The 22548-nt window shown below is 44.0% G+C and overlaps 2 protein-coding genes across 4 annotated transcripts; one reads left to right on the forward strand and one right to left on the reverse strand.

Annotated features, from left to right (window-relative positions):
• Positions 1-5769: 5769 nt before the first annotated feature.
• BBS12 (Bardet-Biedl syndrome 12) lies at positions 5770-11024 on the reverse strand. 3 transcript variants are annotated; one of them, XM_033160527.1, is made up of 2 exons: positions 10991-11024; positions 5770-8254 (listed from the first exon to the last, which is right to left on the reverse strand). In XM_033160527.1, the coding sequence occupies exon 2, from the start codon at positions 8247-8249 to the stop codon at positions 6036-6038; it is 2214 nt and encodes a 737-aa protein (XP_033016418.1). In that variant the 5' UTR covers positions 8250-8254; positions 10991-11024; the 3' UTR covers positions 5770-6035. The 3 variants fall into 3 exon arrangements, with proteins under 3 accessions (XP_033016418.1, XP_033016417.1, XP_033016416.1); XM_033160526.1 differs by lacking the exon at positions 10991-11024 and adding an exon at positions 9787-9880; XM_033160525.1 differs by lacking the exon at positions 10991-11024 and adding an exon at positions 9185-9321.
• Positions 11025-11353: 329 nt separating this feature from the next.
• LOC117053303 (caltractin-like) lies at positions 11354-16961 on the forward strand. The gene is made up of 5 exons (XM_033160937.1): positions 11354-11481; positions 14760-14915; positions 15823-15951; positions 16040-16177; positions 16755-16961. Exons 1-5 carry the CDS (start codon positions 11392-11394, stop codon positions 16842-16844), a joined length of 603 nt encoding a protein of 200 aa, XP_033016828.1. The 5' UTR covers positions 11354-11391; the 3' UTR covers positions 16845-16961.
• Positions 16962-22548: the final 5587 nt, after the last annotated feature.

Consider the following 22548-nt stretch of genomic DNA (forward strand, 5'->3'; position numbering starts at 1 on the left):
GTAGTAGGTGGTTTTGTTTTGTTTTGCTTTTTGCTTTTTCAAGATTGATGCTTCATGCTGTGGAATTTGCTTGCTGCTGCATGCCCATAATGATCTTGTTGTTGTTCAGTCGTTCAGTCGTGTCCGACTCTTCGTGACCCCATGGACCAGAGCACGCCAGGCACGCCTATTTTTCACTGCCTCCCGCAGTTTGGCCAAACTCATGTTAGTCGCTTCAAGAACACTGTCCGACCATCTCATCCTCTGTCATCCCCTTCTCCTTGTGCCCTCCATCTTTCCCAACATCAGGGTCTTTTCTAGGGAGTCTTCTCTTCTCATGAGGCGGCCAAAGTACTGGAGCCTCAACTTCAGGATCTGTCCTTCCAGTCAGCATTCAGGGCTGATTTCTTTAAGGATAGATAAGTTTGATCTTTTTGCAGTCCAAGGGACTCTCAAGAGTCTCCTCCTACATTTCTGCAAAAGCAACAGCACACATTTCCAGTACTTTGTCCTCCATCGGAAATACTTTTCTACACTCTCTGGGTGATGGGGGAAGAGCCGGCCAGAGGAGGGGAAACAATATGACCAACCTGGAATGCACATCAGACTAATGAGCTGTAATTTGGCTCAGCAATGAGACTCATCTGACATCATCCTCATGTGTCCCACCCCAAAACAGGGGATTTCCTGCTGCTGTTTTACACATAACAAAAAGCATTAAGCATTTTCCAGTGAGTAATGATACTGTTTATTATGTCTAATATGCAGAGTTTTATTGAGGGCTGATTTATCCCACAACTTGCATTTATTTTTTTGCCTTGAAGTGACCTTTCTTTGACATCCTCATGGTGAACGGGTTTGAGATGCACTACACTGCCCATCAAGCCCCAGTGTACCTAACGCCTGAGGTTTCTGAGTGTTGCTCAAAATGTGACTTCCAAAAATAATACCTTGGGGACTATGGTTGTGTGTCGCTGTGTTTGCACAGTTAAAGAGTGATGCACTGTGCTTCAGAAATAGTGTGAAATAAAATCAATGCTCTGCATTGGCCAGTTAATATATGCATTAGAAATTTTGCTGAAGTACCATTTAATAGTATAGTTGGACTTTTTTGTTGTTTACCTCAGACAGCGTTCCACACAGAAGCCCCATGTAGCTCCTTTTCTGAGGTTAGCACAGGAAAACTGGCTTCCTTTTAATGAGAAAAAACAAGCTTTCAGAAGGCTACAGAACTGTCTGTTTACCTTCTATCCACTGCAAAAACATTCAGTGAAGAATCTTTTTTACGTCACATGTTCAAACATATTCATAAATAGTGACCAATGGAAACACAAAAACCAAAAAGAAGTTGGCAGGGGTAGGAAAGTACTTTTCTAAAATATCTTCAAGTAAAGGACAAAAATCAGAAGGACTAATAAAAGTTTTCAGCTGCAGGAAAAAACCTGGCAGTATATGGTATAGATCTGGGAAGAAATAATACTTTCAATGCTCATGAGATAACATAGATTTGTTTAAGGTGCCAATCAAAGAACTGGGAAAATATCTCCACACCTGCTCTGCGCTGAATTTTTAATTCACCAACTGCTTGTCAGGTATCACCATCTTCTACCGGTATGTGATAACCAGACAGATACAACTAACCTTTGCCAACTGTGTTTAGCCTCATGGGAAACCAAGTTATTCTAAACTGGAATTGCCTGTGAAATTATTTACCACCTATTTTTACTGTATGATGGTCAAAGCCTTTCCTTAGTATTAGCCCTGAACCTTTTGCATTCTCAGCAGTGAATTTCTTGACTTTGACAACTGTCCAAAATGAATATCAAGAAAACATGAAGCATGAATCCAGCAGTTACAAAGCTTCTTTGCTCAGTGATCTAATGCTGCGCTTTCTAGTCTGATTATTTCGGGTTACTAAAAATACCATACATTTTTTTAAAATGATTACTATATTCGTCAAAGCAGATCAGCTGTCAAATCATGCAGCCTCCCTATATAGCAGGCATGTCCAAAGTCCGGCCCAGGGGCCAAATCTGGCCCGCCAGTCAGTTTAATCTGGCCCCACTGGCGGCTATTCGCTGTGGCCTGCTAACCTGCCCGCTGGTTGGCTCTTGCAGCTGCTTGCCGTGCGGCTTTTGGACCATTGGCTCGCGCATGTGCCTCAAGAACCCGTCTAGCCTTCGTCTCACGCATGTGCCCTCCTCTCTGCTGGTTTTTCTCCAATACTGCTGGTTGCCTGCTCGCACTGGCCTGTGTTTAGCTCTAGGTACCGTCCTCCCGTCTGCTATCGCATGTGCCCACCTCTGTATCCCAGCCGTCTGCTGGCTCGCGGTAGCAGCCGTTCAGCCTTCTCTTCCGCCCGTCATTTGGCTCGCGCTGCCTCGCTCTGGTCATCCCTCACTCCCACCCACCGTTCCCTCTGTGCTGCCTGAGATCCAAGCTAAAAGGTATATAGAATCATAGAATCACAGAGTAGGAAGAGACCACAAGGGCCATCCAGTCCAACCCCCTGCCAAGCAGGAAACACCATCAAAGCATTCCTGACAGATGGCTGTCAAGCCTCCGCTTAAATACCTCCAAAGAAGGAGACTCCACCACACTCCTTGGCAGCAAATTCCACTGTCAAACAGCTCTTACTGTCAGGAAGTTCTTCCTAATGTTTAGGTGGAATCTTCTTTCTTGTAGTTTGAATCCATTGCCCCGTGTCCGCTTCTCTGGAGCAGCAGAAAACAACCTTTCTCCCTCCTCTATATGACATCCTTTTATATATTTGAACATGGCTATCGTATCACCCCTTAACCTTCTCTTCTCCAGGCTAAACATACCCAGCTCCCTAAGCCGTTCCTCATAAGGCATCATTTCCGGGCCTTTGACCATTTTGGTTGCCCTCTTCTGGACACGTTCCAGCTTGTCAGTTTCCTTCTTGAACTGTGGTGCCCAGAACTGGACACAGTATTCCAGGTGAGGTCTGACCAGAGCGGAATACAGTGGTACTATTACTTCCCTTGATCTAGATGCTATACTCCTATTGATGCAGCCCAGAATTGCATTGGCTTTTTTAGCTGCTGCATCACACTGTTGACTCATGTCAAGTTTATGGTCTACCAAGACTCCTAGATCCCTTTCACATATACTGCTCTCAAGCCAGGTCTCACCCATCCTGTATTTGTGCCTTTCATTTTTTTATTTTTTTTTTTTGCCCAAGTGTAGTACTTTACATTTCTCCCTGTTAAAATTCATCTTGGTTGCTTTGGCCCAGTTCTCTAATCTGTTAAGGTCATTTTGAAGTGTGATCCTGTCCTCTGAGGTATTAGCCACCCCTCCCAATTTGGTGTCATCTGCAAACTTGATCAGGATGCCCTCAAGCCCATCATCCAAGTCATTGATGAAGATGTTGAATAGGACTGGGCCCAAGACAGAACCCTGTGGCACCCCACTAGTCACTTCTCTCCAGGATGAAGAGGAGCCATTCATAAGCACCCTTTGGGTTCGGTCAGTCAGCCAGTTACAAATCCACTGAATGGTAGCATTGGGAAATCCTTAAAAAGGTCAGCAACAACAACTTTGGAGTAAAATCCTACACGCATGTTCACTTGATCAAATCAGGCCCTCTTTGAAAAAAGTTTGGACACCCTTGCTATAGAGGCGAGCATATACCGGTATTCACCGGATTTAATTAAACTGACTTCTTTGCAATGTGTTTAGAGTTCAGGCATAAAACAGAACTGTAGATTGCCATCTGCTGGCTAAAAGGGATAGTAATGATAATGATGGTGATGATGATAGAAAGAAGACAGCTCTCATTTCAATATCTTATTTCAAGCTCCAGCTCAGCTAATCTTCAGTTATGGGTGTTGCTGGGGTCCCAAGTCCAGGTCCAATCAGAGAGCAAAGAAAAGCTCACCCCCCTCTTTAGGCAACTGTCAAACTGCTCTTACTGTCAAGAGGTTTATCTTAACATAAATCCACCTTCCTGTAACTTAAAGCCAATTAGATTTAGTGCTGCCCACTAGGTTAGCAGTGAAAAAGTATTTGCCATCATCTATAGAACAGCCCTTTAGGTATATGAAGAGTACTATGGTCCCCCCCACATCTGGCCATTCCAACTTTACAAAGACACTGATGATCCCTTCTCAACAAGCATTTTGCAAATGCAAGCGAAGAAATGCTGCACTCATCTTTGACCTTTTTAAAAGTATCAACCCCAGTCCTCACTTTTATTGGGATTTGCTTGTTCCTGAAATGAATGTTAGTGGAATTAGTTATGGTGTTGATGGCTCACAAAATAGTTTGTTTTAAGTATAGAAGGCTTTTCATACTTTCCAGGGTCTGAAGTAGCTTCCAATTCCCAACCACACTTGAAAACTGTGAACTACCAATGTCATGCTTTAAAAATGTATGCATCTGAGTGCAAGACAGGAACCACAGTTTATGCCACGTATAAATCTGATCTTAACACAACTGGTGCCAGGCATTGGTGTCATGCCGGAAAGGTTTCAGCCTCAGGAAATCATGCAACTACCACCATTTACATTCATTTTCCACAAGAGCTTCCTACGATGTGTGAACTACTCATTTTAAAGGTAAGTCGTTTTAAAGGGTTTGTTGGCTGCAGTGTTATGGAGGAGATGAATGAAATGCATTTCCACTCACTAGAAACTTTTTACAGGCAGCTATTGCAAGGAGGAAGAGGGATCTGTACTGCAAACATGGTTCGAGGGGGGAGGGTTAGCCCCTTCCCCTTGCACAATTTTCCTCATGAAAATCCCCCACAACTGCTATTTGTCACAGCAAATCCAGGCCATGAGATTCAGTGAGTGACCTTGGACCAGTTGTTCTCTCTCAGCCTAACCTACCACACAGGGTTCTTGTGAAGATGAAATGAGACACAGATATTATATGCGTTACCGTGAGCTCATTGGAGGAGAGGTGGGATACAAACATAATAAATAAATAAAATAACAGAAACAAACAATACTTTATAATATAGTGCATATAGAACATGCTACAATTCTGAATTTATGCATATTAGCGAGGCCAAGAGTGGGGTCTTGTCATCTAGGCAGCCCAGGACATCCATACATACAGCCCAGGTTTGCGCCCCCGATAGGTCACTTCAGTGCTACTAATGCATTTGTTTGACTCCATTGCCTCTCAAGACAGACGGATGCCAACAACAGCAACACTACTGCTGGGCTAGAGTAAAACACTGGTGTTCCTGAGTCAGCAACTCCTTCCAACAGATGTGATGCACAAGAGTTGTTTTGGCAGAGCTAAGCTGCAGAGAGGCTTTATTTGAACTCCCCTTGAAGTATCTTATGGGTCCTTTGAGGAACTGCAAATGTGGGTAACATCAACAACTGAGATAAGGCCTCATATGTACTATACATTTAAAGCAGTATGGATCCTGGGAACTGTAGTTTGTTAAAGATGCTTAGAGTTGTTAGGAGATCACCATTCCCCTCACAAGACTCACAAGTGGCTTAACAATTACCGGTAATCCCTCTCCCCAGGAGAGGCATTAACAGATTTCCCCCTCAAGGACAGCCACTGGAACTTCCAAAAAAGAAATCTCAATGGCACTTTATTGCTTACACCCATGTAACCTAATGATTTACTGGTTCCCCCCTCCAAATTTATAACCTTAATTTTATTTGCAAGCCTTAAAACAAAGTTAAAAGGCACCATCTAAGAAGAATTGTATCAGTTTAAAAAGAAACAAACTAGATGTCCTGTAGAATGGAGCCCTTAAATAGTTCAGCTTGAAGGAAGCCATGATCATCACACCATTTTACATCCTGCTGAAATGCATGGAACTTACTGACAACACATTTATGGTCAATGGCAATATCTAGGAAAAAATAAAAGAAATTATGATTAAATGGAGATTATGAGGAACATGCCCTTCCATGACTTGAGTCCTTTATTGGGAATGGATTTTGATTTCTAAAACGAAGAAGGCAATCGTTCTGAATTTTATTCTCGTAATATATTTTTTGCTTCTGAGCTTGGCAGGAATACTTGTTAACATAATCATATGCAGGCCAACACATTACTTACAAAAACATGAACTCACTTGAGGCCTGCGACTTTAGCAACTGATCCCTCTTAGGCCCTGTGATAATTTCAGCATCTGTTTGAAGCACTAACAGCACCAAATCTAGAGCTCTACGCCACGCTTCCATCTTAGCGGTAATATTGTCATATACTTCCAGAGGCTTTTCAAATGTCCCACCATGTTCAGGGCTTGCTGTTCCCATCTTCCCCTTTTTAAACTCATCCAGCAGGTAGGTGGATGGCAAACCACTCAAGGCTGCTTTCCTGAGATGCTGTTGTATAAAGGTGCTGGCTTCAAGCTCCGATGCAGAGTCTGCAGTGTTACACATAACGGTACAAATGTACTGGTGCCAACCACGTGACAAAGCATTAAGCACCAGAGCTTTATATTGCTTTGAAGTTTCTGCAAGCCAAGAGTGGCCAGCATGTAATCCTTCTTCCCTAGAATTCTTGGCTGCTTTCTCCAGATTCTCAAGATAACTGAGGCACAGGAGCTCCACGGTGCCACCTCCTGGAAAGACTGCTTGATCGAGAAGGGCATGACGCACACGGTGAGCGCAGGTCCAAAACTGATCTTCGATGGCTTGCATCTTGGATATAACCGGGCAACTAAGCACAGCTGTTATCAGGTGAATGCCTTTTGCTGTTAAAGCAACTGGAATTTGGCCATCCAATCCAACCCAACTTAAATTTAATGCTCCACAGAGGTTCAGACAGACACCCTCACCTATGCAATGCTCATTCACTTGGGTGAGGTAAGTCACTCTGTCTGCTCTTGTAACATCACTAAAAGCCTTCAATACATTGTCAGCTACTCCGTTAATTGTCACTATATTATTCAGCAGGCATCTTTCTTCTAAACTTGCTGATGTGTTGCCTCGTACCAAAATTAGATTTACCCTGGACTGAATCAGAATATCCAACATGGAGTTGACCCACAATCTTGAACTGTTGTCTTCAGCATCTGGACTTTCTAAGAACATTCTTACATTCTGTGACCTGTTAAACCCCAGATGGTGGTATGTTTTGCTCAGGTCACCATCGGCAAGAATAATACGAAGAGGCCTATCCTGGAGCTGCTTAGCAACAGCAGCTTTTTCTGGGTGTAATAAAGTGATGTACCCAGGACAGACACAAGAATGACTTTCAGACATGCCTGGTAAACAACATGTCACAACTTCTGAAATATTAAATTGGAAAGGATGGACATCAGCCATTCTGATGGCAGTCTGCAGCTGGCATCTGAGAATATCCTGTACTAGTTTCATTGCATGCCAATTTCCATGGCTCAAAGACATTGCCAGTTGTCCCAAATCACTTAACCCATTAAAATGTTTTGTGCATTTGGCCAGCTGATTGGTTTGCTGCAGTGAAGGACTTTCTTTTATACTGCTTAAGTGCCTACTGAAGCGGGTTACTTTTGACATTTTCTTACGGCCTGAGGCACCCAAAGGACAGCTTTGAAAGCCGCAGCTTTTCTGACTCACAGTTTTGCAAACTGTAAAACCACAACTGGTACCTACCGATTTACCTAGTGAACTAACTGTGCTGCCTGCAGTCAATACTCCTGAACATGCACACTTTCCCTGACAATTGCATGCATTTGCTTCCTGGATGGTAGCAATTTCTGATTCTTTTTCTGATACTTGTGCATAATCATAAGGATGTTCAAGCAGGGTGAAATAACTATTGTAGGATTTGGTATCTGGGGTTTTCATTTCAATTACTTGTCTTCCAGCAGTGCCAGAACAGATGTCATTGGAGGCTATGTCATCACATTTAATAGGAATATCATATAGTCTTTGCTGCATGTTGTGTAGTGATAATGTAAGGCACTGCATATGTTCAATGCAAGAGTTCAGGCCTTCAAACATCTCAGCTACCACTATGGAAAGGGGAACACCCTGCTGAAGGCATTCAAGTACAGCCTTGCTCCAAATGCTAACAAGAAACAACAGGGTAGTTGTCCCAGTTCTATATTCTTTGTTCTGTGCCTGGATGGCTTCATTAAGAAGTTGTCCCACTGCACTAGTTAAATCCAAGCTTTCAAGAAGTCTTACTGTAGAACAAACCAACACACCACCAGGAGTACATTCATCAACAATAAATTTGGATGATTTCACTGGTCCTAAAAATGTCGTTCCGGTGGATGCCAAAGCTGAAAGTTGCTGCAGTCCAATATGCCTCTTTCTGTTCATATTCCGGAAAGCCATGACATCTACAAATGAAACACAAGACTTATTGGTTCTGCCTTTTATTGCCTTCCAGCTCTTACTTCATCCATTCCACAGTGTTGGATCTTACTTTTAATGTTTCCAAGGTGATATATCAACTTATCCATTTTCCTGACGGAAATAAAAATCCATGCTTCTCACATATTTGGGGGTACCAAGTGGGTGCAGAACAGGAAACTAAGATGCCAGCATTAGAATTAAGGAAAGTAAAGAAGCCACATCCACTACCAGAGAATCTGTGAGGACTTTATTAGGGAGAGAACCATCACAGGAGAAAGGACAGGAAATGGGGAAGGCTATATGTCTTTCTCCATTAAAATAATGGACTTGCATCATTTTTTGTTGCAAAACCTACCAAATCCTTAATTGTCTAAGTAACATAAGAAGCAGAAACAGGGGGTGATACTAGATGCAGCATCTGGATCTGTTTCCTGGGTGGAATCTAGGTTGGCCACACCAAAGGATTACAAAGTGTTCTATTTGGCAAGGCAGTTCTCAGAATCACCATTATGTCCTGAGGAAACACCTCTTCCAGGGCAGAAAATTTTCCTGGGTTTGAATGCTTTAGAAACACTTTTTACTTGAATGAATGCACACATACACACACAGATTATACTAGAGTAGGGTTGCCATGGCATGCCAGGTCAGAGGTTAAGAGAATCAAAATCCTACTTTAGCTGTTGCAAATGTGCATTTGTGTGCTCAAGAGTGTGCGCACAGGTGCATTTTTGGCACACACATGGCAATAAATTGGCAAAATAGCCCTCAGGCAATAAATAAACACATCTCCCATTTCTGAAGTAGCATGATCATGCAGGTCAAGTGGTTTTAAAACTCACGTGCATTATTAACTTGTTGGTTTATGATGGATAACGGGCTGAACAAATAAAGGGAACGTGACCCTATCTGTGTACCTTCCTTCTGTCCTTTGTGGTGTCCAGGTAATGCCTGGAAAAAATATCCAAGGCTTGCATGAAGAGCTTGCATAGCTAGGCAGCTGCCAGGGCCTCAATTTCCCAGGAAGGCTGTGTGCATAACAGCTGCTACTAAGCTGCAGGAAGGAACTGGGCCCAGTAGGCTCAAGCCATACTGCTGCATCACCCAAAGGGAAGGCACAGTTGCTATTTGCACAACCTGCCTGCCCTGTCAGCCAGGTGGCTCACCTGCACTTAGCACCGGAGAGAGGACTGCGCAGGTCTTGCCCTCTCCCTGGGCGGCAGGACCACCATAGCCCAATACTTCCCAGCCCACCACCCTAAAAAAAATAAAATCAAAAATTCTTTCTAGTAGCACCTTAGAGACCAACTGAGTTTGTTCCTGGTATGAGCTTTCGTGTGCATGCACACTTCTTCAGATACGAAGAAGTGGTATCTGAAGAAGTGTGCATGCACACGAAAGCTCATACCAGGAACAAACTCAGTTGGTCTCTAAGGTGCTACTAGAAAGAATTTTTGATTTTGTTTTGACTATGGCAGACCAACACGGCTACCCACCTGTAACTAAAAAAAATAATTACCTGCTTAACTTTAGGTTCCCCTTTGAAAGACGGCATCACGCCATGCCTTGAGCCTGAGCATCATCAGCTGTTTATCTCCCTTCCACGGAGCTCTCTCTCTCTCTCCCCCCCCCACCCCCTCTAGCCTGCAAGCGCAAACTCTCTTGCCCGCCCCGGACGGAATTCAAGGGACTCTACTGAGCATGCTCGTGAGCTCTGAGCACGCTCAGTAACATCTACTGAAGCCCTTGCCCTTGCCCTTACCCAGCCTTTGCTGGGGTGATAGCCCAGCCTTTGCTGTTAGTGGGGATGCGAAGGTAAAAAAGGGAGGGGGGAAGAGAAGTGGAAGAGCAGTGGCCGGAGACCAGTCAGAGAATGCAAAAGGGCAGGGGTAATGCCCCGTGCACTTTTTGGTTGGTCTCTGAAGGGGGAAGGGACCACACACACACACACACACACACACAACATATTTTAAGGTACAAGAATTGCTGCTACTGGATTTTCTCGATTCCCTCCCCCGCGCTTCTCTGTGCTCAGTCATAGCCGCTATTTCTTCCGAGCCGTTGTAGATTTGCAGAAAAGAGATGTATTGACTGTAATTAGTTTGAATATGCTGCCTTGAAAGTATCGTTTAAGTGTAATATTTCAGAGAAGTGCACTGTGTAATGTGTGCATTCACCCTCCTCTCGACTTGCACCACCAACACCGAAAGGATTAGAAAGTGCGACTGCTTGCCTGCAGATTCTCGGAACTCGCTTCTCAAAGTGGAAGTGTTTGCGGCTCAAACTCTCCTCACCCAGGAACCACATTAACTGCAGCCTTATTACTGGGTACACTTCCCGGAGAGCCAAGTCCCGTTTAAGTCAGCCGGTGCATAGGAGGACTGTGTGGTTAACGTGTAAAGCGTGCGGCGCGGGGAGAACAGACTGCAGGAACAGACTGCAGACTGAAGCCTTTTCACCTCGTGTTCTGACTACTGTATACCGCGCGGCGCACCCCACGTCCAGTATTAACATTCACGCCGAAAAAGCGTCCTGGAGAGCTCCAAAGCTTGCTCACAACTTCTGGGGACATCTCGTTTGGCATCACCGCACCGCACTATGGCGTTCAGGGTTCTCCCCACCCGGGTCAATGTGACTATCATCTAAGGGATTTGTGCTAGTGGAGACACACTCTGCACATGCTAAAAGGCAGTTTATTTTCCTTCTTCTTTTTGCTCCCTCACTTATTCCAGGACTCCGCAGTGCAATTGGGGAAGGGGCCAGATGGCAGCTTCCCGACATAAATCAAGCCTCTGGCCGCTCTCTCTCCCCCCTGTTAACAGCGCGCAAACCCCTCCCTGTCGCTTGCACCCAAGAATAAACCCCTCAACGGTCATCGCAAAGCGCAGGTGCTCCACATTCCGGCGCCCTACGCGCGGGGGGGGGTCGGTTGCCCCAGGACACCGCCTCCGCTTTGTTTGCGTATCCAAGCCAGAAACGGCAACACAGCGTTCTGCGTGATGTCACAAGGCCCGCAACTCCCCTCGTGCCACCTGGTTGGCCCTAGGAAGAGAAAAGGAGACGGGGCTTTGCCGGGAATCCCTTCTGTCATTGGACGTGTTCAGCTTTTGGGGGGCGGAGCGCCATGAGTCAGAGAACGCAGGTGGTTGAAGAGTCGGCATCCGCCTCTTCGTTGAACGAACCAAGCGTGGGGCGCGAGAGATTTTACAGAATGGTGAGTTGCGCTTCCTGCTGCCCGCAGTTCTTCATGCATTATAAAACAGTGCCTGCTCCCGCCTCCTACTTATGAGGACCAGAGCTGGTAAATCTCTGTTTGCCCGCCCATTCCAATCTCTTCAAAGCCCGCCCACCCCTGGAATATCTTTCAACCCCCCCCCCCCATCATGTTATTCGTGGGTTTCTCGCGGTTTCCTATGATAAGCAGAGGCGAGTAAAAACAACGCCAATACGAATCTGACAGCACACACAGTGCTCCTTTGAATGTTTACAGGGAAGTAAGACCCACTGAGTTACTTGCAGGTAAGTGTGCACAGGGCTTGTGCCACTTAGCTTTATAACTGATGCCTCCATCTCAAATTTAGAAGACTGTGGGGCAGCAGTTCCCAAGCCCTAGATCTCTTTGTGCCAGCCCCCATCTTTCCTGCCCCTCTCCACTTTTTAGACTTAGTTGGGGGAAGGGTTGCTTTCAGGGTGACTGGGTCTGCTTGGCTTGGCCCCGACTCTCCAGACGTCCGTGCAAACTTGTGTCATGCCTCCTTGAAGTACCAAGCAGCATCCCTTCTCTGAGGCAGTTTGAACACTATTCAACACTCTTTCTTCACACAGTGTGCATGTGTGTTTGTATAATGGTAAGACTGCCATCACACAGCCTCCACTAGAAGATTTGCAGTGCCACATCACAATCCTTGATTTGTATGAAGTCATGGTTGGGTAGGGGTAGGGGAGTCACCTCATGAGAAGAGAAGGCTCCCTAGAAAAGACCCTGATGTTGGGAAAGATGGAGGGCACAAGGAGAAGGGGATGACAGAGGATGAGATGGTTGGATAGTGTTCTCAAAGTGACTAGCATGAGTTTGGCCAAACTGCGGGAGGCAGTGAAGGATAGGCATGCCTGGCGTGCTCTGGTCCATGGGGTCACGAAGAGTCAGACACGACTGAACGACTGAACAACAACAAAGGGGGGTCAAAGAGAAGACAGGTTGCACAGCAGCAGTGACTGTGACATGAGAACTAGAAGGGAAGGACACTGAGAGGGGAAAGAAGTGGGAAAAATCTGAATAGATTTGCAAAGGAGAGTTGTTGTAGCTGTTTGTTTTTTTCTAAAGCTTTGTTTTAAACCACCACTTTCCCCCTCAGTTATCTCCCTCTGCTTGCTCTACTCTGTTATTTAAAACCTCAATTTTCCACTCACTGTCGCCCTCTGCCACTGTTTAAAACTGCCATTTTCCTTTCAGCGCCTCTCATTTTTTTATTGTACTCAAATTTTCTCCCTCTTCCTTTCCTTAGCTGCCCTGTGTGAAAGAGTTACCGGTAAAAGGATGCAGAGCCCTCAGATATTCCACAGTCCTTTAGCACAATGCATTTCATCCCTGGTACCTAACGTGTTGTTTTCAACATGAAGTTCCAGATTCAATGTAATCATTTAGAATAGGTATTTTATTAGCAAGCATAAACACCCATGTATGCATGTACAACATCTATCAACTGAACTGAACCTTCTCTAACTGAACAAAGTAACCAGCTAGTGTGCACCTAAGATTCTATTCATCTTAAAGATACAGCAACTTACCTATATACTTGAGTATAAGCCTAGTTTTTCAGCACATTTTTTGTGCTGAAAAAGCTGCCCTCGGCTTATACTCGAGTGAGGCAGGCGGTGGGGACGGCGAGAAAGAAGCCCTTTCTCTTCGCTCGTGCCGCCACCCGCTCTTCCCAGTCAACCATTCCTTAAGAAGTGTACAAGAACAGCGGTTCTTTACTCTCCCCAGGCAGCTTGTTCCATTCCTGAACTGCTTGCATAAATGCAAACTTGGCAAAGGAGGAAGAGGAAGGAGCAGCCCAAAGGGCTGCTTTCGGGCTGCTCGTTCCTCCTCCTCCTCCACAGCAGCAAAGGTGAATCGGCTTATACTTGAGTCAATAAGCTTTCCCAGGTTTTTGTAGGAAAATTAGGTGCCTCGGTTTATATTTGGGTCGGCTTATACTCGGGTATATACGGTATATAATCACAGCACAAGTGGCTACAGCATGGGAACGGATGTAGTCTCTGTGTAAGGGGGAGTTGAAAAAAGGAGTTATGGTGAAGGTAATAATGGCGTGTGTGGGCAAAGGGAGACTGCGAAATAGATGAGGAGATGTGAAAGTGGGTGTGGTCTGTGAAGGAGTTGCAAAAAAAGGGAGTAGGCATAGGAATGGGACTGATAATGAAAACAAGGGGAGGAAAGTGTTTGAAGAACAGGTGATGGGGGCTTAATAAGTGGGCAGTAGGTGAAAAGGATGCTTGGTAGTTCAATATGTGTGTGGGGGGGAGGAAGATTCAGCTTAGCATGGGAGGGGTTGTGTGCAAGGGTGGATTGCACAAAATAAGAGGGGAGGCATAGACATGGGCTGAAGGTGAAAATGGGTACAAAGCAGGGCTGCCAAACAGAAGAGAGAAGTGACTTCGGAAGTGGTGTTGAAAAAGTGAAAAGAGAGCTTAGTAGCTGCATTAAAAGGTACTGGTCTGTGCATATTTACTTAGAGCTCCTCTTGGCTTGGGTGAAAACATGCATAGAATGAGGTGGCATGGCTGCATGCTTACTTGGGGCAAAGGCTTATTCAACACGGACTGCCTGTGTATGAACAAACTTGTATTTGTTGAATGAGCTGGCTTGGACAATGCATCTCCCCAGTTTGTGGAGGTGAGCGTGTGTGCGCAGCTTGTCTCCACCCACCATGTCTGCCATGCCCTTCATGGTATATGCGAGGCAGGAAAAACCCAGTGACACTTGTACAATTCTATGTACGTAGACAATAATTGTGTGCGTGCTTAATTTCCTGCTTTTAATAGGAAAATCAGACCTGATGTTTTTCTTTTGGCCTATGTGCATTGATAACTGTACACATGTGGGCGGCCGTTGTACATTCCATCCCCACAGGTAGAGATGGGGAGGGGCAGATGAGGCTGCTGTGCTAGGAAGGAGGGAAGGAGCTGCGTGTGCTTTCTCCCCAATATGTGATGGGCCAGATCTGGGGGAAGGGGGTTGTATTGCCTGATCCAGTTCCATATCTTTGTGCAAGTAGTCATAATAGGTACTTCAATACAGAACAGTGAGTGGCGGGGAGGTAAACAATTGCAGCCAAAAAGTCCTCAGCGCTTTAATTTTAGCAACTTTGGCAAATAAAATGCATGTAGACATAAATATTTTTTAAAGGATGTGATAACTATGTATTTTGCTATTTTTAGCTTTCTGCAAATAATATTTTTAAATTCTCTCTTTCTCTCACTTAATGAAAGGCATCCAGTTATAGAAGACCAAACTTGGTTGCTAACCTGCGAAGGAAAAGTGGACTGAAACATGAATTGTCCGAGGAGCAAAAGCAGGAGGTCCGGGAAGCTTTTGAGTTGTTTGACACGGATGGGTCTGGCACCATTGACGTTAAAGAATTAAAGGTGTGTATTCTTTTAGTGCTTTATAGTGTGATCCTAACCATGTGTGCTTGGAAGAAAGCCCTATTGATTTTAGAGAGGCATACTCTCAGGGACGCGGGTGGCGCTGTGGGACGCGGGTGGCGCTGTGGTCTAAACCACAGAGCCTAGGGCTTGCTGATCAGAAGGTTGGCGGTTTGAATCCCTATGACGGGGTGAGCTCCCGTTGCTCGGTCCCTGCTCCTGCCAACCTAGCAGTTCAAAAGCACATCAAGCGCTCCGGCGGGAAGGTAAACTGTGTTTCCGTGCGCTGCTCTGGTTTCTCCAGAAGCGGCTTAGTCATGCTGGCCACATGACCCGGAAAAACAGTCCGCGGAGCGGACAAACGCCGGCTCGCTAGGCCTTGTAAAGCAAGGTGAGCGGCGTAACCCCAGAGTCATTTGCAACTAGACTTAGCCATCAAGGGTCTCTTTACCTTTACCTAGTGTGATCCTAACCATGTATGCTTGGAAGAAAACCCTATTGATTTTAGTGAAGCATACTCTCAGGATTGTGGTTTTTGTAAGTGAAGGCTGGCTGTTTCTTGCTTCAGAACTATTTCTACATACATACAAATTTAGCTTATTAATACACTAACTGAAACGACCATAGCTCAGTTATAGAGCATCTGCTTTGCGTACAGAAGGTCCCAGCTTCAACCTCTAGATAGGACTGGAAAAAATATATACTAGTCTGAAACTCTGGGAAGCTGCTGCCAGTCAGTGTTGACAATACTGAGCTAGATGGACCATTTTTTCTGACTTGGTTTAAGGCAGCTTCCTGTCTTGCTAATCAGCTGGTGCCCATTAGTCACGTAAGCTTCCAGGTGGCTCTCCCTTATGTTTCCAACACCAGCTTGCGTGTTTAAAAGTGGCTTGCATTTCTATTACAGGTTGCAATGCGTGCTCTTGGCTTTGAGCCAAAGAAAGAAGAAGTTAGAAAGATGGTAGCAGATATTGGGAAAGAAGGAAGCTGTGTCATAGAGTTTGAAGACTTTTTGACTATGATGACCCAAAAAATGGTAAGACATAATTTTGCTTTTGTGCAGTTGGAATAAGAGTCGGCACTTCTTCTTCTTTTACTTCTCTCCCCCTTCCTTTTCTTCAAAGAATGAAAAAGATACCAAAGAAGAAATCCTAAAGGCTTTCCGGTTATTTGATGATGATGGGACAGGCAAGATTTCATTTAAAAACCTAAAGAGAGTTTCCAAGGAACTTGGAGAAAACTTAACAGATGAAGAGTTACAGGTAAATGTTTTGCTTTGCTAAGGCTTTATTCATAGATGCTGCATATTTTAAATAGTTGGGTAATAGTTGGAGATGGCAGCACTGAGCCGGGCTGTTTTATTGTATTTGTGCATATTTCAGAGGGCTCTGAAGTACACCTGTTCAGCATTCCAGCCATCACCTCTTCCAGGATTCCAGGATATGCTGTTCCATTTCCCCCTTTCTGGTATTCTCCACACTCCTGCAACATGCAGTGACCATTTTGTAGCATTGAACATGCTCAGTCCTGACAGTTGGGTGTTTGGCCCCCCCCCCCCGCCTTCCCCCAAGAGAAAGGGGGGGGGGATGACTATTTTTTGTAGTTCTGAAAACATGAGTGTCTTCAAATCCCGCTGTTACCTTGTGTTTAAACAGGTCTGTTTTGACTACATAAGCAAAGGCATTTGGCAACAGAGTTTGCTGTTTGTATTTAGGATATTTACTCATCAAGCATTTTAATTTTGGGCATTATAATGGAGCTGAGAAAACACTTAACAAAATGAGTGCTGGATGCTTCCAGGTCAGTGCTTAATCTTCAGTGGGGTTTTTTTTTTTACAGGAGATGATAGATGAAGCTGACCGTGATGGTGATGGTGAAATAGATGAACAGGAATTCTTGAGAATCATGAAAAAGACCAGTCTGTATTAATGGCTATGTTACCTAAAAAGTGACCCACAAAGATTTACAAATATTTCTGCTATTCTATGATGAGCTCAAGAGGATGCCAGGTTTGGATTGAGGGAGGGAGATGAGTGGTGCTTTTTTGTAGAGAGAGAATATCTGCCAAATAGGTTCGGGGTTGTTGTTTTTTAAGGTGCTGGATTTAAACAGTTCCTGACTCAAAAACTGTGCTTCGTATCTGGCCAGGTTAATGTTTGTTCACATTATAAAACTTGCAAAATGTAAGATCAGAGCACAGGCAACCTCCTTCCTAGGACTTTGAGAGATATCATGATGATTTATTACCCCATTAAAAACAACAAAAATTATACCAGCATTGTGACTTGTAATTCTTCATTAAAGAATTTGCACCAACGTGTGTTTGGTTTGGATGGTAAAGTGATAAGATCTTTATTTGCCAATAACATGTTCCTCACTCAGCTACACAGGTGAATATGTACAAGCCTTAATTGTAGCAACATTCAATTTTTTCCTCACTAAAAGAAGAAAGGATGGTAGTCTTAACTGAAGGGGAGCAATGGCGTAGCAAGGGAGGGGCGATAGGGGCGGGGCTCCCCGGGTTCCAGGGGAGGGGGGGTGACACTCGGCAGCCCCTCCCGCCACTGAAGGGGAGAGATTGTGAGGTAGGTGGTTTTGGGTGCCAGTAGTTCCTTATGGAGTGCCAAGCAGAGTTCTGACCCTTTATGCAGCTGAAATGTGAGTGTGGTCATGAGAGGCTTCCAGTTTGATCAGGGAAATGTCAGGGGACAAATAGGAGCTGCTTAACCCTCTCCCCTCCAGTAGTATTTCTGCTCGAAATTGCCCTTTTCAGCAAGTGAGGAGCAAATGGGGATGGAATTTTGAGCAGGAAAACAGCTGGAGGAGGAAGAGTTAAGCACTGCCTCCTCCTGTTGTTCCTCTGATCAAATGGACAGTCACCCATGATCACCTTTCTCCTCTCTTGCATCTTGTTTGACCCCCCCACTATTTGAATTTCAACCCATATCACTAGGATTCAGCTAGCAACAGTGCTCTGTATTAGGAATGGGAAGCCTGTGTACCTTAGGCTGTTGTTGGATTCCATCTCCTATCAGCCGCAGCCAGCCTGGCCAGTGGAGAGTTACAGCCCTAAACATCTGGAGGGCCACAGGTTCCCTGTCCCTGCTGTATATGGAGGTGCTTATATGCCAGACTGCTGCAATCTTGTTAGTCAGATCTTATAGAATTATATAAATGTTTGCTATACAAAGCCCTTGAGGTTTGCAAAGACCCAAGTGTAAACTTTTTCTTTCTTTCTGGGAGTAGCCCCAGTGAAGTTAACACAAGCCATCTAAGCATGACTTTGGTTTGGCATGTTTTTAATGTCTGGTTTGCCTAGGTCTCGCACTCAGTGCCACACAGTGAGGGCCATATGCCAAATCATTGCTTTTCACATGGCAGCAGCTTCTGGGTGGCATGATCCTCCACATGGGTGCCTGAATCTGTGGTGTTGTAGGGAACACCTTAAATAAGCAAAAATGTGGGTGATCTCCCAATGAAAGTGCATATAAATTCATAACCTTCCCTGAAAACGTCAGTGCAATAGATGTTTTACGAAGTTCGTTTTTTCTAGCAACAGTTACTTGGTGTTGATTAACAACTTTTTTGTGGCTAGTACCTGGGCCGCTATAGAAGAAATTACTGTCTCACATTCTAAGCAGGACCACTTGTCAGTTCCTTCCATTCTAGGTGTTTTACATGTAGGAAATGCATGTATGTAATCTACTGCTTGATGTCTCATATGATGCTGTTTTCCAGAAGGGCTCTTATGTCCATATATATGTTTGGAAGAAGTGCAAGTCTGACAATTGAGCCTTAGACACCAGGAAGCACACTTTGGAACACGTTGAGAGAGGAGCCTGAAAAGGAACTTTTACTTTTTACATTAGTCACCAGCCACTGTGTACGAGGATCAAGATTTAGATTGCCGGAGATGCAGACAATTTGGGGCAGGCAGGAAATCTGATAAACAGAAATGGAAATGTGAAAAAAGAAGTCAGAATTTCATTTGGCGTCACAACGCCTGGGCATGGCGGTGAAGAAAATGTGAAGTGCGGCCTGCAATCTGCCAATGAATGGGGGGGGGGGGATTTCTCTTCGTTTGGGGCTTTTGGGGACTGTTGATATGTAACAGATTAACAGGATGCCTTGGAAACATGATCTCCACCTACTTTTTTTCTTTGCATTTACGGTAATAATGGGGAACAGTAGTGATTCCCCCCCCCCTTTGGTTTAAGTTCCATTTTATTATTCATAGTGAAACTTGGTAAGATGGGCCAAGCTTGAAAGTTACTTCATCTGTACACCTGTGGGTTATTTCTCTGATCTTTTCTTTCTTTAATTGCAGTCTGAAGTTATTTACTTGTTCATGTTCCAAGGCATAACTCTTTGGAGCTACTGTGCTCTCATTTCCAGTTTCCTGTTTGTTTTTAATGTTCTGCTTACATGTTTATCTGAGTTATATTTTGATTTGGTTCTGGTTTAATAAAGATAATTGAACCCTTATTGTACTTCTAAATCATTTAGTGCTTTTATTCATTTCATTTTATATTTTAGCAGCTGCCGTAGGGAACTGAGGGAGGCCTAGATGTAGGTATGATTCACTTAATTCTTCAGTGGGTTTACAGTTTCACCACTTATTCCTGTTGGGCTGTAAAGAGGCATCCCATTAGATTTTGACTCACTAATTGTGGTTTACAGTATGAGACATGGGAGGCTAAAGTAACATTGCAATGTACAGTACCGTTAATATTGGCAAGGTTCTTGTAATAATATACAAAGCCCGGGACAAACGGGGGGGGGGGCAAGGTACCTTACTGTCAGGGACTGGACTGAGGAGGAATGGTGGAGACTGCCTCCCCCTCCGCCTCAACCTTCCAGAAAAGAGGAAGATAGTATAGATTTACAACAGTGCTTTGCAGAAGGTCACAGCTCAGAGATAGATGAGGGGCAAAGCTGGGAAATAACAGGAGGAGGGAAGGAAGCAGAGCCGGAGCAGCTGGCTGACACGTTATCCAGACCCCCTTCTCCCAGAACCCAGCAAGCAGTGAAAGTAGGAGAGCAAAGAGCTAAGAGCAGCCACCATAAGGGTGGTGCTGCTGCTGATGATTGAGAAGGGTAGGGGGTGGCGTTTACTCAGAGCAACGCAATTATTCCAAGAGGTTGCCTTTCTAAGCCTCTCTCTGTGAATATCAAATAAAAGACTTTGGTAAGAGCTTTTCTTGTCTGTCTGTCCCTGGCAGCCTGCCATGGGAGGATCAGACTGCCTGAGCCCTTATATCCCAGCTGTGCTGTTAATTATCCTGGGGTTTCAGAAACCCAACTTGCTCCAACTAGGCCATTTTGTGTCACTGGTCCCATGTTGTGGACTACTCCTTCCAGCAGAGATTCAGCATGCATCCTAACTACTAATTTCCAGGCATCTCTTGAAGACTATTTAATGCCAGCAGGCCTGTCCAGTTGTTTAATTTTCAAAAGATGAGTTAGTCATTTTAATGATAATTTTGTATTGTTTTATACTATTGTTTTTGTATATGTTGTGCACTATCTTGATATTTTTTATGACTGGGAAGTGTGTTTATTAAATCAACAGCAGACATTTTCCAGAAACTTCCAAGTAATCAGAGAAAAATTCTATGAAGTTACACCAAAAGGTCTAGTGGTGGCCCACCATTTACATGAGTGTGACTTCAATCCTAACCCCATCTGCTGAGAATTAAGTCCCACTGAAAGCAATTATGGTTATGGCTAAAGTAGCCAATGATGATCATGATATCCTTATATTTAACTCTAGCTACATTAAAGCGGCAGTCATACATGAACAGAGACGAATATTATCTCAGAGACCTGCATCAGATTAATTTAGCAATTAACTGGGGAAGGGATTACCCGGAAGGATGGGGGGAAGGGAGAGGAAAACTAGGGAAATTTGTAGGACTCAGATTACATTATCCATCCTTTCTGTTTCCAGAAGTATGTCCCGCCAGCACACACCCTTGAAACACACCTCACCATTTACTTTCAATATATACAATGATGCCAACAGTCTGAGAGGTGCATAGTGCAAAGGTAGAAGGGTTTTCCTCTTCTTCCTTCTCAGACACTCCAGAATGCTGATTAACAGCACTTGGGAAATAGATTCCTCTGGATGACTGAGCCCCTGGGAGAACTACATCTCCCACAAACCTTGAAGTTGTTGTCCCAGTATGCCAGAGAAAGAAGGGAGAGGAAATTCCCTCCTTGCAGCACCAGGTGTCTGCGTGTGTTGACACATGTATTAAAACAAGTGGGGAGGTGGAGGTGGAGTAGCAACAAGTGCGCTGGAGAATAGAGGATGAGCAGGAGATAGTTTATCTCTGTCTCAGCTTTTGGTAGCTTTAGAAATCTGCCTCTTCTTTGAGGCGCGCTGATAATTCTGTGTCTGAATGATTGAGGCGTAACACTGATCAATATTCAAATACACATCTAATTGAAAGCAGATTTCAATTGAAGGAAGAAATTCAGATGCACACCTCATTTATGTCAAATAATGGTTCCTAATTCACATGTGATATGCACACAGATCAGAATGATGAAGCAGGAATTCTAACGCATTGTTTAAAATATTTAGTGGCATTCTTTAGTGCATGAAATCTATATATTGCTTGATTGTAAAAAATAAAAATCATATGTTACATGGATCTAGTTTACTCCACATTGCTTTAACAGAAATGCGTTCACAACCAACTGAATTATGTGCTAGAAGTTCTGTTGAAGAACATTACAAAGCTTAATTTTTTTTAAAAAAAATTATACATACTTATGAATACACATAACTAATTCCAAAGGTAACTGTTAAGCTTTGGGGAAATTTTCCTCATGTTTTATTCAAATTCACATTGACGTTTTCACACATTGTTCCCATTTAAACTGATTTGCCACAGATAGCTGATGGAAAAATGCTGAAAGGAAATAACAGAAATGCAAAAATAACAGCACTTAATACAACTACTTAAAAAAAAAAAACCTGCAGGATGTGTTCTTATTCTCTAAAAGCTTAGCAATGCAACATGTTCTATGGAAAAAGTTTACTGAGCAAAACAGCTTAGCTCTTCAATGATGTCATGAGAACTGCATTAACCAGCAAAAAAAATCTAAAAAGTCCCCGGAAGCATCAGCAAATTTGTCAGACCCTTTTCAAGTAAAATGCAACCACAATGCCAGAAACAAAGGCAACCTCAGAAAAGCTGTATAGATTATGATACAGAGAGAACGTGATGGTTATTAACTTCATTTATACTTTCTATGGTGAATCATATTAATTGTTTTGTTTTTAGTGGAGCATGGAGAAAGGGTGAATCACCTATTTCTGAACCATTTCTCATTGCAGTTTCCTCTATATAATCTGTGATAGCTAGCCAGGACACGGGACGGCATCTTAAGAGTGGAACCAGAGTTAATTCCCAAGTTGCTCCCTTCTTCTGCTTCCCAATCTCTCTCTCTCTCTCTCTCTCCTCCCATCATTTCCTTATTCTGCAATGAATGAAACGTCACAGGGGTCACTTTCAACAAAATTCTTTGAAAGCAGTTAATTTCATCATTAGCCTTTAAAGGGGTTGAACTGTATCTAACCCAATAGTGACTAAGCTATAGGAAAAGCATCTCTTCACTTTAA

Source organism: Lacerta agilis, chromosome 9 (genome assembly GCF_009819535.1).
Source record: "Lacerta agilis isolate rLacAgi1 chromosome 9, rLacAgi1.pri, whole genome shotgun sequence".
Classification (NCBI taxonomy): domain Eukaryota; kingdom Metazoa; phylum Chordata; class Lepidosauria; order Squamata; family Lacertidae; genus Lacerta; species Lacerta agilis.